The following is a 13,799-nucleotide window of genomic DNA, read 5'->3' on the forward strand; positions in this document are numbered from 1 at the left end:
AGAAGCACTGTGGCTAGGAAAAACTCCCTAGAAAGGCCAAAACCTAGGAAGAAACCTAGAGAGGAACCAGGCTATGTGGGGTGGCCAGTCCTCTTCTGGCTGTGCCGGGTGGAGATTATAACAGAACATGGCCAAGATGTTCAAATGTTCATAAATGACCAGCATGGTCGAATAATAATAAGGCAGAACAGTTGAAACTGGAGCAGCAGCATGGTCAGGTGGACTGGGGACAGTAAGGAGTCATCATGTCAGGTAGTCCTGGGGCATGGTCCTAGGGCTCAGGTCCCCCGAGAGAGAGAAAGAAAGAGAGAATTAGAGAGAGCATATGTGGGGTGGCCAGTCCCCTTCTGGCTGTGCCGGGTGGAGATTATAACAGAACATGGCCAAGATGCTCAAATGTTCATAAATGACCACCATGGTCGAATAATAATAAGGCAGAACAGTTGAAACTGGCGCAGCAGCACGGCCAGGTGGACTGGGGACAGCAAGGAGTCATCATGTCAGGTAGTCCTGGGGCATGGTCCTAGGGCTCAGGTCCTCCGAGAGAGAGAAAGAAAGAGAGAAGGAGAGAATTAGAGAACGCACACTTAGATTCACACAGGACACCGAATAGGACAGGAGAAGTACTCCAGATATAACAAACTGACCCTAGCCCCCCGACACATAAACTACTGCAGCATAAATACTGGAGGCTGAGACAGGAGGGGTCAGGAGACACTGTGGCCCCATCCGAGGACACCCCCGGACAGGGCCAAACAAGAAAGGATATAACCCCACCCACTTTGCCAAAGCACAGCCCCCACACCACTAGAGGGATATCTTCAACCACCAACTTACCATCCTGAGACAAGGCTGAGTATAGTCCACAAAGATCTCCGCCATGGCACAACCCAAGGGGGGCCGCCAACCCAGACAGGATAACCACATCAGTGAATCAACCCACTCAGGTGACGCATCCCTTCCAGGGACGGCATGAGAGAGCCCCAGTAAGCCAGTGACTCAGCCCCTGTAATAGGGTTAGAGGCAGAGAATCCCAGTGGAAAGAGGGGAACCGGCCAGGCAGAGACAGCAAGGGCGGTTCGTTGCTCCAGAGCCTTTCCGTTCACCTTCCCACTCCTGGGCCAGACTACACTCAATCATATGACCCACTGAAGAGATGAGTCTTCAGTAAAGACTTAAAGGTTGAGACCGAGTTTGCGTCTCTGACATGGGTAGGCAGACCGTTCCATAAAAATGGAGCTCTATAGGAGAAAGCCCTGCCTCCAGCTGTTTGCTTAGAAATTATAGGGACAATTAGGAGGCCTGCGTCTTGTGACCGTAGCGTACGTGTAGGTATGTACGGCAGGACCAAATCAGAGAGATAGGTAGGAGCAAGCCCATGTAATGCTTTGTAGGTTAGCAGTAAAGTGACACTGACTAATTTCAGGGCAGGCTACTGGGTGGAGGCCGGCTAGTGACACTGACTAATTTCAGGGCAGGCTACTGGGTGGAGGCCAGCTAGTGACACTGACTAATTTCAGGGCAGGCTACTGGGTAGCCAGCTAGTGATGGCAATTTAACAGTCTGATGGCCTTGAGATAGAAGCTGTTTTTCAGTCTCCGGGTCTCAGCTTTGATGCACCTGTACTGACCTCGCCTTCTGGATGATTGCGGGGTGATCAGGCTGTTGCTCCGGTGGTAGATATCCTTGATGAGCTTGGCATTCCTGTGACACCGGGTGCTGTAGGTGTCCTGGAGGGCAGGCAGTGTGCGGAACGCATCACCATCTGGAGAGCCCTGCATTTGTGAACGGTGCAGTTGCTGTACCAGGCTGTGATACAGCACGACAGGATGCTCTCAATGGTGCACCTGTAAAAGTTTGTGAGGGCAGCCACCCAGCCACCCTGCACCTGTCTTTCTTCAGCCTCCTGAGGTTGACGACGCGCTGTTGCGCATTCTTCAACACACTATCTCTGTGGGTGGACCATTTCAGATCGTCAGTGATGTGTACGCAGAGGAACTTGAAACTTTCCACCTTCTCCTCTACGGCCCCGTTGATGTGGATGGGGGCGTGCTCCCTCTGCTGTGTCCTGGTCCATGATCAGCTCCTTCATTTTGTTGATGTTGAGGGAGAGGTTATTTTCCTGACACCACTCCACCAGGGCCCTCACCTCCTCCCTGTAGGCTGTCTTGTCATTGTTGGTAATCAGGTCTACCACTGTTGTGGCGTCTGCAAACTTGATGATTGAGTTGGAGGCATGCGGGGCCGCGCAATCATGGATAAACAGGGATTACAGGAAGGGGCTGAGTATGCATCCTTGTGGGGCTCCTGTGTTGAGGTTCAGCGTAGTGGAGGTGTTGTTGCCTACCTTCACCACCTGGGGACGGCCTGTCAGGAATTCCCTGAAGTATTTCCATTGTATATTACTTACTAGTATAAGAATTTGTATTTATTTATTTATTGTTGAATTTACCCCTTTTTCTCCCCAATTTCGTGGTATCCAATTGTTTAGTAGCTACTATCTTGTCTCATCGCTACAACTCACGTACGGGCTCGGGAGAGACGAAGGTTGAAAGTCATGCACAACCCAACCAAGCCGCACTGTCTTCAAGGGGCAGTGTTGTATTTTGAGACAGGCTTGAATAATCTAAGCAGACAATAGGCAGAGGGTAGCATAATTTGTCTGATTCTCTGTAATAATGGTATGGGAATAATAATGCTTTTTTATTTTGTAAATTCGTTTCTTGCATCAAACAACACAACAACATGTTTAGTCACTTTGTCTGAAGGACAAGTGGATTAACAGGTTAATGTCAAGTCCTGCATGTTTTTTTAAGTCTCATGGAATGCAGGTCTACATTGAACACCACACATTGGCTGCTGCTGTAGGCTGAATGATAGAACAGCTATTTCCATGTTAAAATGTGATGGGATGCATTTTCTCCATGTTGTTGATGGTAGGCTGCTCTGGTAGTCCCACATTATGATCAAATAGCCACAGTAGCCTACTTGGCCACTGTTAAAACTGTAACTTAAAGTAGGTACAGCCTCAGTGTTCATAGTGAACACATACCAGATGTTGCACAGAATTTTCACAATGTTCAAGTTTGCACTCAGCAGACCTGACATCTGCTCAGTACTGAAAACAAAAAGAGGGAACATTGTGTACCACTACACTGCTTTGGCAAAATCTACTAATTGTATTTCATGCCAATAAAGCAATCTGAATGAGAAAGAGAGAGAGGCATTTCAGCTAGCCTGTGGGAAGTGTTGGGTTTCTACTAGGAGTCCTTCAGGGTGTTAGGTTAGAGGTGTTAAGTCAGTCTGCCAAAGTCACATCCAGCATCCAGACATGTAGAAAGAGCATAGCAAATAATGCAGACAGACAGACAGACAGACAGACAGAGAGAGAGAGAGAGAGAGACTGGTGGAGGAGGTGAGGGAAGGAGAGAGGGAGCAGGAGAGGAGAGGGACAGAGGGATAGCAGAAAGAAGAGAAAAAGAGACTTGACAGGAAGAGAGGAGAGAAGGGTCGCCAAGAGAAACAGAAGACACACTTGACAGGAAGAGAGGAGAGAAGCAAAGAAGGGGAGTGAGAACAGTACCCTGGAATAGCCAGGCAGCAACTAGAGCTGTAACAGACTCCTCCCCCTCAACCCCTCCCCTCTTGCTTCATCTCTTTCTCTTTCCCCATCTCGCTCTCTCTCTCTGTCGCTGAGGCAGTCTGCTACTCAGTCGTCTGACCAGGCAGTTAACAGAGGAAAGAGCTCAGCAACTGGAAATAAAAAGAGAAGGAGAAAGAGAGAATTATTCCCATGACTTTCTGTCTTTCAGTATGAAAGTTTGTTTCTCTAAGAGAGGTTCCTCTGATTCTGAGTTTTAACTGGACTTTCTGCTTCCTCTGTGTTGTTATCTGTGGACACTCTCCGGACATTCCTTTGGAATTTCCTCGGACCGCACCGCGAGGATCTAGTGTGTTTGTGTGTTCGCTGGGCCATGCCCGCCACTGGTGGCCAGTCATCCAGCGCCAGGGGTACATCATTAAAAGGGGGCCACCTCCACAGGGGCTGTGCCTGCCAACACTTATTCCGTAAAGTCCTGATCAAGTGTGGCTGCTGCTATGCCTGGGTCAGAGGTTAGTAGTACAATACACACACGTCTGCTGTTGTGTGTGTGTATGTTTATATTGTGTGTGTGTGTGTTTATATTGTGTGTGTGTATATGCATGTGTCTGTGTGATTCAACAACCCAACTACTACCCTCCTAATTTTTTATTTTACCTTTATTTAACTAGGGAAGTCAGTTAATAACAAATTCTTATTTTCAATGACGGCCTAGGAACAGTGGGTTAACTGCCTGTTCAGGGGCAGAACGACAGATTTGTACCTTGTCAGCTCTTCTTCCCTGTAATACCACTGTCAGTTCAACATTCCTTTTATTCCCTCTCTGCCATATTTGCTCAGATGTCCAGCCACCGCCTCCTTATCTCGCTCTCTGTTCTGCACGGAGAGTGTACTGTGTAGTGTGTACTAATAGTTTAAGTGTGCCTATTGCTCATCTCCTCCACACTGCCCCCAGCTGGAGCAACAGATGTGTGCTTGTGTACTGTAGAGAGACAGGGACAGGGACGAGGGACAGGGACTAGAATAGTGTGTGTGTATTTGCTTGTGTACTGTAGAGAGAGGCAGGGACAGGGCCTAGAATAGTGTGTGTGTGTTTACTTGTGTACTGTAGAGAGAGGCAGGGACAGGGACTAGAATAGTGTGTGTGTATTTGCTTGTGTACTGTAGAGAGAGGCAGGGACAGGGGCTAGAATAGTGTGTGTGTATTTGCTTGTGCACTGTAGAGAGAGGCAGGGACAGGGACTAGAATAGTGTGTGTGTGTGTGTGTGTTTGCTTGTGTACTGTAGAGAGAGGCAGGGACAGGGACTAGAATAGTGTGTGTGTGTTTGCTTGTGTGCTGTAGAGAGAGGCAGGGACAGGGCATGGAGAAGTCACAGAATCTACTGGTAATATGGAGAGAAGAAAAATATTGTGTGTCAGTTTGTGTGTGTTTAGGTCCTTGAGAGAGGTATCACCCATCTGGGTGTCAGTGTTGGCTAAATACGTGCAGCACGTGGATGGATTAAAACACCAGGGGACGGAGCTGATTCTTCAGACTTGGCTACTCTGAAGAATTCCACCACCTCAAACAGCAAGCTATTTTAGTCAGTTAGTTAGTTAGTTAGTTTTTGTCTTCTCTCTCTCTCTCTCTCTCTCCCCTCTCTCTCTCTCTCCCCTCTCTCTCGCTCTCCCCTCTCTCTCTCTCTCTCTCTCTCTCTCCCCTCTCTCTCTCTCTCCCCATTCTCTCTCTCTCCCTCTCTCTCTCTCTCTCTCTCTCTCTCTCTCTCTCTCTCTCTCTCCCTCTCTCTCTCTCTCCCTCTCTCTCTCTCTCTCTCTCTCCCTACCCCTTTCCCTCTCTTGCTCTCATTCTCTCTCCCTCTCTCTCTCTCTCTCTCCCTACCCCTTTCCCTCTCTTGCTCTCATTCTCTCTCTCTCTCTTGTAAGTTTTGAGTTTTTAAGTCGATAAATGAGAATGAACGTAATCTATTGCTGGTGGAAAAAGCTTCCTTTCTGGGAACAGAGAGCAGAGCATGTCTGGGCAGCCTTTTTACTGTTTTGATCCAACATGAAGTTACTATAAGACTTGTTATATTCCCACATGAAGTTACTATAAGACTTGTTTTGATCCCACATGAAGTTACTATAAGACTTGTTTTGATCCCACATGAAGTTACTATAAGACTTGTTTTGATCCCACATGAAGTTACTATAAGACTTGTTATATTCCCACATGAAGTTACTATAAGACTTGTTATATTCCCACATGAAGTTACTATAAGACTTGTTTTGATCCCACATGAAGTTACTATAAGACTTGTTCTATTCCCACATGAAGTTACTATAAGATTTGTTATATTCCCACATGAAGTTACTATAAGACTTGTTTTGATCCCACATGAAGTTACTATAAGACTTGTTATATTCCCACATGAAGTTACTATAAGACTTGTTATATTCCCACATGAAGTTACTATAAGACTTGTTATATTCCCACATGAAGTTACTATAAGACTTGTTTTGATCCAACATGAAGTTACTATAAGACTTGTTATATTCCCACATGAAGTTACTATAAGACTTGTTATATTCCCACATGAAGTTACTATAAGACTTGTTTTGATCCCACATGAAGTTACTATAAGACTTGTTATATTCCCACATGAAGTTACTATAAGATTTGTTATATTCCCACATGAAGTTACTATAAGACTTGTTTTGATCCCACATGAAGTTACTATAAGACTTGTTTTGATCCAACATGAAGTTACTATAAGACTTGTTATATTCCCACATGAAGTTACTATAAGACTTGTTTTGATCCAACATGAAGTTACTATAAGACTTGTTTTGATCCAACATGAAGTTACTGTGTGTTAATCCAATAAAACCAGATGATTTATATTTGGCAGTAATAACTAGGAAAGACCTTGATCTACTTTAATGACTGGTGCTTTTGGGAAACTAACAAAATTACATTTGGAATATCAATATGAGGCCAGATCTAGACTTACTTTACAGATTAAGTCCATGTGGTTAGCACTGGCTTAGCGTCACGTGAGTAGTTGATGCACTAGGCTACTATAGAAGTGTGCTGCTTCCATACTCGATAGCTCAGTGTAACCTGGATAAGGTTCCTTGTTCTGTTAGGGAAATCTCTTTCAGACGGCTGACTGAAAGCTGACTACACATGGCCAGGGTTGCTTCCGTCTGTGTTGTGATGTTTGTAGGTAAAACAGTAGAACATGTGGTTCTGGATGTGCCATGTGGTCCCAGTTCTCAACAATGTTGTCTCTGCACATTGCAGTATTATTCGCTTGCTTAGAATCCCCTGCTATTCTAGAATCCTATCTAGAATCCCTTGCTATTCTAGAATCCTGTCTAGAATCCCCTGCTATTCTAGAATCCTGTCTAGAATCCCCTGCTATTCTAGAATCCTGTCTAGAATCCCCTACTATTCTAGAATCCTGTCTAGAATCCCCTACTATTCTAGAATCCTGTCTAGAATCCCCTACTATTCTAGAATCCTGTCTAGAATCCCCTGCTATTCTAGAATCCTCTCTAGAGCCACATGCTGTTCTAGAATCCTGTCTAGAATCCCCTGCTATTCTATAATCCTGTCTAGAGCCACATGCTGTTCTAGAATCCTGTCTAGAATCCCCTACTATTCTAGAATCTTGTCTAGAATCCCCTACTATTCTAGAATCCTGTCTAGAATCCCCTGCTATTGCTGGTCTCACTCATTCTGTAGTGGTGAGTAACCCTGGCAGACTTGCCAGATAAACGAGAGGATGGTAGAGGAGATGGTCACAGAGATCCGTCTCACATCATCATAAGGGGCTGCGTCCCAAATGGCACCTTATTCCCATAGGGCTCTGGTCAATAGTAGTGCACTTTACAGGGAAAAGGCTACTATTTGTGATTAAATGGCACCTTAATGTCACACATGACCTAGAGGAGTAGGCTAAGGAGACTGGCTGAGATATTCATGACCTAGAGGAGTAGGCTAAGGAGACTGGCTGAGATATTCTTGACCTAGAGGAGTAGGCTAAGGTGACTGGCTGAGATATTCATGACCTAGAGGAGTAGGCTAAGGAGACTGGCTGAGATATTCATGACCTAGAGGAGTAGGCTAAGGAGACTGGCTGAGATATTCATGACCTAGAGGAGTAGGCTAAGGAGACTGGCTGAGATATTCATGACCTAGAGGAGTAGGCTAAGGAGACTGGCTGAGATATTCATGACCTAGAGATAGGCTAAGGAGACTGGCTGAGATATTCATGACCTAGAGGAGTAGGCTAAGGAGACTGGCTGAGATATTCATGACCTAGAGGAGTAGGCTAAGGAGACTGGCTGAGATATTCATGACCTAGAGGAGTAGGCTAAGGAGACTGGCTGGGATATTCATGACCTAGAGGAGTAGGCTAAGGAGACTGGCTGAGATATTCATGACCTAGAGAAGTAGGCTAAGGAGACTGGCTGAGATATTCATGACCTAGAGGAGTAGGCTAAGGAGACTGGCTGAGATATTCATGACCTAGAGGAGTAGGCTAAGGAGACTGGCTGAGATATTCATGACCTAGAGGAGTAGGCTAAGGAGACTGGCTGATATATTCATGACCTAGAGGAGTAGGCTAAGGAGACTGGCTGAGATATTCATGACCTAGAGGAGTAGGCTAAGGAGACTGGCTGAGATATTAATGACCCAGAGGAGTAGGCTAAGGAGACTGGCTGAGATATTCATGACCTAGAGGAGTAGGCTAAGGAGACTAGATATTCGTCAGTAATGAATGCCAATAGAACCTAAGCTTCCTGTCCCCCCTCCCTCCCCCCTCTCTTGCTCCGCTCCATCCCCTCCATCAAGGGTGGTGACTGCAACGCAGTCGTTGCAGACTACAAACAGTCAAATCAATGGAGCAATCTGGACCTCAATAAAACTCCAAGCAGCCACCAAGTCAAGGCAAACAACTCCAATCTTTCTAATCAATGCTTAGAGATGAACAAAATCAATGGGTTCCTTAGTGCAACTTGATGATATGTGAATGTGTGGTGTGTGTGTGAGACACCCGGGAGGCTAATGACATGCATAAACATAAGCTTTTACTATTCAACTTTTAGCATTTGGCAGTGACCGGGAGCTGGTGGTGGATACTACTCAGCATGAGAGGAGGAGCCCACTGTGGGGTTGAAAGAGATGGACAGAGAGAGAGGAGGAGCCCACTGTGGGGTAAAAGAGATGGACAGAGAGAGAGGAGGAGCCCACTGTGGGGGTAAAAGAGATGGACAGAGAGAGAGGAGGAGCCCACTGTGGGGGTGAAAGAGATGGACAGCGAGAGAGGAGGAGCCCACTGTGGGGGTAAAAGAGATGGACAGAGAGAGAGGAGGAGCCCACTGTGGGGGTAAAAGAGATGGACAGAGAGAGAGGAGGAGCCCACTGTGGGGTTGAAAGAGATGGACAGAGAGAGAGGAGGAGCCCACTGTGGGGGTAAAAGAGATGGACAGAGAGAGAGGAGGAGCCCACTGTGGGGGTAAAAGAGATGGACAGAGAGAGAGGAGGAGCCCACTGTGGGGGTGAAAGAGATGGACAGAGAGAGAGGAGGAGCCCACTGTGGGGGTAAAAGAGATGGACAGAGAGAGAGGAGGAGCCCACTGTGGGGGTAAAAGAGATGGACAGAGAGAGAGGAGGAGCCCACTGTGGGGGTGAAAGAGATGGACAGAGAGAGAGGAGGAGCCCACTGTGGGGGTAAAAGAGATGGACAGAGAGAGAGGAGGAGCCCACTGTGGGGGTGAAAGAGATGGACAGAGAGAGAGGAGGAGCCCACTGTAAGGGTAAAAGAGATGGACAGAGAGAGAGGAGGAGCCCACTGTGGGGGTAAAAGAGATGAACAGAGAGAGAGGAGGAGCCCACTGTGGGGGTAAAAGAGATGGACAGAGAGAGAGGAGGAGCCCACTGTGGGGGTAAAAGAGATGGACAGCGAGAGAGGTGGGCATAATGAGGAAAGGGAATGCATCTGTGTTGTTCTGGTTGATATCTGTGTTGTTCTGGTTGATATCTGTGTTGTTCTGGTTGATATCTGTGTTGTTCTGGTTGATATCTGTGTTGTTCTGGTTGATATCTGTGTTGTTCTGGTTGATCTGTCATAGCTGGTCAGCAACATTGGTTGGCTACTGGGCTGCTGGCTACTGTGCTGCTGGCTACTGGGCTGCTGGCTACTGGGCTGCTGGCTACTGGGCTGCTGGCTACTGGGCTGCAGGAGAATAAGAGTTCCCTTTAACCCTGCGGAATGAGTGGGCTCCTCCTCTCATGCTGAGTAGTGCATGACAAATCATGAAAGTGTTTGGCTGTTAGTTTGAGTCATATTTCATAATCAGATAGGAAGCATCCAACCTGGTGATGTTTTTAGTAGTGTGTGTGTGTGTGTGTGTGTGTGTTGTGTGTCTGTGTGTGTCTGTGTCTGTGTGTGTGTGTGTGTGGGGGGGGGGGGGGGGGGGAGGTATATGGAGTAGGGGAGGAGAGGTATATGGAGTAGGGGAGGAGAGGTATATGGAGTAGAGGAGGAGAGGTATATGGAGTAGGGGAGGAGAGGTATATGGAGTAGGGGAGGAGAGGTATATGGAGTAGGGGAGGAGAGGTATATGGAGTAGGGGAGGAGAGGTATATGGAGTAGGGGAGGAGAGGTATATGGAGCGGGGGAGGAGAGGTGTATGGAGTGGGGGAGGAGAGGTGTAGGAGAGGAGAGGTATATGGAGTAGGGGAGGAGAGGTATATGGAGTGGGGGAGGAGAGGTATATGGAGTAGGGGAGGAGAGGTATATGGAGTGGGGGCGGAGAGGTATATGGAGTAGGGGAGGAGAGGTATATGGAGTAGGGGAGGAGAGGTATATGGAGTAGGGGAGGAGAGGTATATGGAGTTGTGGAGGAAAGGTATATGGAGTGGGGGAGGAGAGGTATATGGAGTAGGGTAGGAAAGGTATATGGAGTAGGGGAGGAGAGGTATATGGAGTTGTGGAGGAAAGGTATATGGAGTGGGGGAGGAGAGGTATATGGAGTAGGGGAGGAGAGGTATATGGAGTAGGGGAGGAGAGGTATATGGAGTAGGGGAGGAGAGGTAAATGGAGTAGGGGAGGAGAGGTATATGGAGTTGTGGAGGAAAGGTATATGGAGTGGGGGAGGAGAGGTATATGGAGTAGGGTAGGAAAGGTATATGGAGTAGGGGAGGAGAGGTATATGGAGTGGGGGAGGAGAGGTATATGGAGTAGGGGAGGAGAGGTATATGGAGTGGGGGAGGAGAGGTATATGGAGTAGGGGAGGAGAGGTATATGGAGTAGGGGAGGAGAGGTATATGGAGTGGGGGAGGAGAGGTATATGGAGTAGGGGAGGAGAGGTATATGGAGTAGGGGAGGAGAGGTATATGGAGTAGGGGAGGAGAGGTAAATGGAGTAGGGGAGGAGAGGTATATGGAGTTGTGGAGGAAAGGTATATGGAGTGGGGGAGGAGAGGTATATGGAGTAGGGGAGGAGAGGTATATGGAGTAGGGTAGGAAAGGTATATGGAGTAGGGGGGGAGAGGTATATGGAGTAGGGGAGGAGAGGTGTATGGAGTGGGGGAGGAGAGGTATATGGAGTAGGGGAGGAGAGGTATATGGAGTGTGAGTAATCAGACTAGAGAGGCAGGCACTGCTGTCAACAGCAGAATAGAAAAAGATAGTGAGGGGAAAAAATGATAGAGAACTATGCTTCTCCTTTCAATTTTCTGGCAATCATTTTCTATTGACTCCTTCCTCTTCATCTGAGTGGCTCCTCTTCATCCGAGCGGCTGCTTTGGTTGATGTGTTTACCACAACGTCCCACCTCGCCCGCTCCCTCATCGGCTCCAAGCTTTCACCTGCATCTGTTTTCTCTGAGTCTCCCCAGCGACAGGGAGAGAGTGAGTGAGGAACAGACTGAGCTGAGATGATGCCTGTGAGGCATAATGAAGGACTATCAGAGGGAATCAGCACAGCGCTCCCTCAGAGGGGTATACGAGTCCCCTGCAGCATTGCTCTACACACACACAGAGAGAGAGAGAGAGAGAGAGAGAGAGAGAGAGAGAGAGAGAGAGAGAGAGAGATAGAGAAAGAGAGAGAGAGAGGGAGGCGGGGGGCGGACGGACGGACGGAGACTGCCCAGGAACAATAACTAGAGTAAAAATAATCACCAGGGTGTCACCCTCAACAGCCCATCCATCTGCTCTGTGTACACAGTAATACACTGATCCAGCCACTGTTACATACTGGCTCTCTACACACATGTATATTGGCTCTCTACTCTACTGTATACTGGCCCTCTACACAACTATATACTGTCTCTCTACACAACTATATACATGAACTTGCTCTCTACACAACTACTACTACTGGCTATCTACACTACTACATACTGGCTCTCTACACTACTATATACTGGCTCTCTACACAACTATATACTGGCTCTCTACACTACTACATACTGGCTCTCTACAGTACTACATACTGGCTCTCTACACTACTATATACTGGTTCTCTACACTACTACATACTGGCTCTTCTATATACTGGCTCTCTATATACTGGCTCTCTACACTACTATTTACTGGCTCTCTACAGAACTATATACTGGCTCTCTACACTACTATTTACTGGCTCTCAACATAACTATATACTGGCTCTCTACAATACTATATACTGTCTCTCTACACAACTATATACTGGCTCTCTACACTACTATATTCTGGTTCTCTACACTACTATATACTGGCTCTCTACACTACTATATACTGGCTCTCTACATAACTATATACTGGCTCTCTACAGAACTATATACTGTCTCTCTACACTACTATTTACTGGCTCTCTACACTACTATATACTGGTTCTCTACACTACTATATACTGGCTCTCTACACTACTATATACTGGCTCTCTACACTACTATATACTGGCTCTCTACACTACTACATACTGGCTCTCTACACTACTATATACTGGTTCTCTACACTACTATATACTGGCTCTCTACACTACTATATACTGGCTCTCTACACTACTATATACTGGCTCTCTACACTACTATATACTGGCTCTCTACACTACTATATACTGGCTCTCTACACTACTATATTCTGGTTCTCTACACTACTATATACTGGCTCTCTACACTACTATATACTGGCTCTCTACACTACTATATACTGTCTCTCTACACAACTATATACTGTCTCTCTACACAACTATATACATGAACTTGCTCTCTACACAACTACTACTACTGGCTATCTACACTACTACATACTGGCTCTCTACACTACTATATACTGGCTCTCTACACAACTATATACTGGCTCTCTACACTACTACATACTGGCTCTCTACACTACTACATACTGGCTCTCTACACTACTATATACTGGTTCTCTACACTACTACATACTGGCTCTTCTATATACTGGCTCTCTATATACTGGCTCTCTACACTACTATTTACTGGCTCTCTACAGAACTATATACTGGCTCTCTACACTACTATATTCTGGTTCTCTACACTACTATATACTGGCTCTTTACACTACTATATACTGGCTCTCTACACTACTATATACTGGCTCTCTACACTACTATATACTGGCTTTCTACACTACTGTATACTGTCTCTCTACACAACTATATACTGGCTCTCTACACTACTATATACTGGCTTTCTACACTACTACACTGAACAGAAATATTAACGCAACATGAAAACATGTCTAAGATTTAACTAAGGTGCAGTTCATATAAGGAATTCAGTCAATTGAAATATACTGAACCAAAATAGAAGTGCAACATGTAAAGTGTTGGTCCCAGGTTTCATGAGCTGAAATAAAAGCTCCCAGAAATGTTCTATTCACACAAAAAGCATATTTCTCTTAAATTTTGTGCACAAATTTGTTTGTGAGCATTTCTCATTTGCCAAGATAATCCATCCACCTGACAGGGGTGGCATATCAAGAAACTGATTAAACAGCATGATCCTTACAGAGGAGCACCTTGCGCTGGGGACAATCAAAGGCAACTCTAAAATGTGCAGTTGTGTCACTCAACACAATGCCACAGACCTCTCAAGTTTTGAGGGAGCGTGCAACAAGCATGCTGACTGCAGGAATGTCCCCCGGAGCTGTTACCAGCCGACCTCACAACCAAAGACCGCATGTAACCACTGCAGCCCA

The 13,799-nt window shown here is 46.4% G+C and overlaps 1 protein-coding gene across 1 annotated transcript in view; it reads left to right on the plus strand.

Moving 5' to 3' along the window:
- The first annotated feature begins 3,688 nt into the window (after window positions 1-3,688).
- The window catches only part of LOC139416833 (rho guanine nucleotide exchange factor 25-like), an 84,656-nt gene continuing 74,545 nt past the window's right edge, over window positions 3,689-13,799 (plus strand). The window contains exon 1 of the mRNA XM_071165930.1: window positions 3,689-4,113. Within this exon, the coding sequence (XP_071022031.1) occupies window positions 3,975-4,113 (139 nt within the window). The 5' untranslated portion in view covers window positions 3,689-3,974. The remainder of the gene's footprint in view (window positions 4,114-13,799) is intronic.

The sequence above is a fragment of the Oncorhynchus clarkii genome, chromosome 9, assembly GCF_045791955.1.
Source record: "Oncorhynchus clarkii lewisi isolate Uvic-CL-2024 chromosome 9, UVic_Ocla_1.0, whole genome shotgun sequence".
Taxonomy (NCBI): Eukaryota; Metazoa; Chordata; class Actinopteri; order Salmoniformes; family Salmonidae; genus Oncorhynchus; species Oncorhynchus clarkii.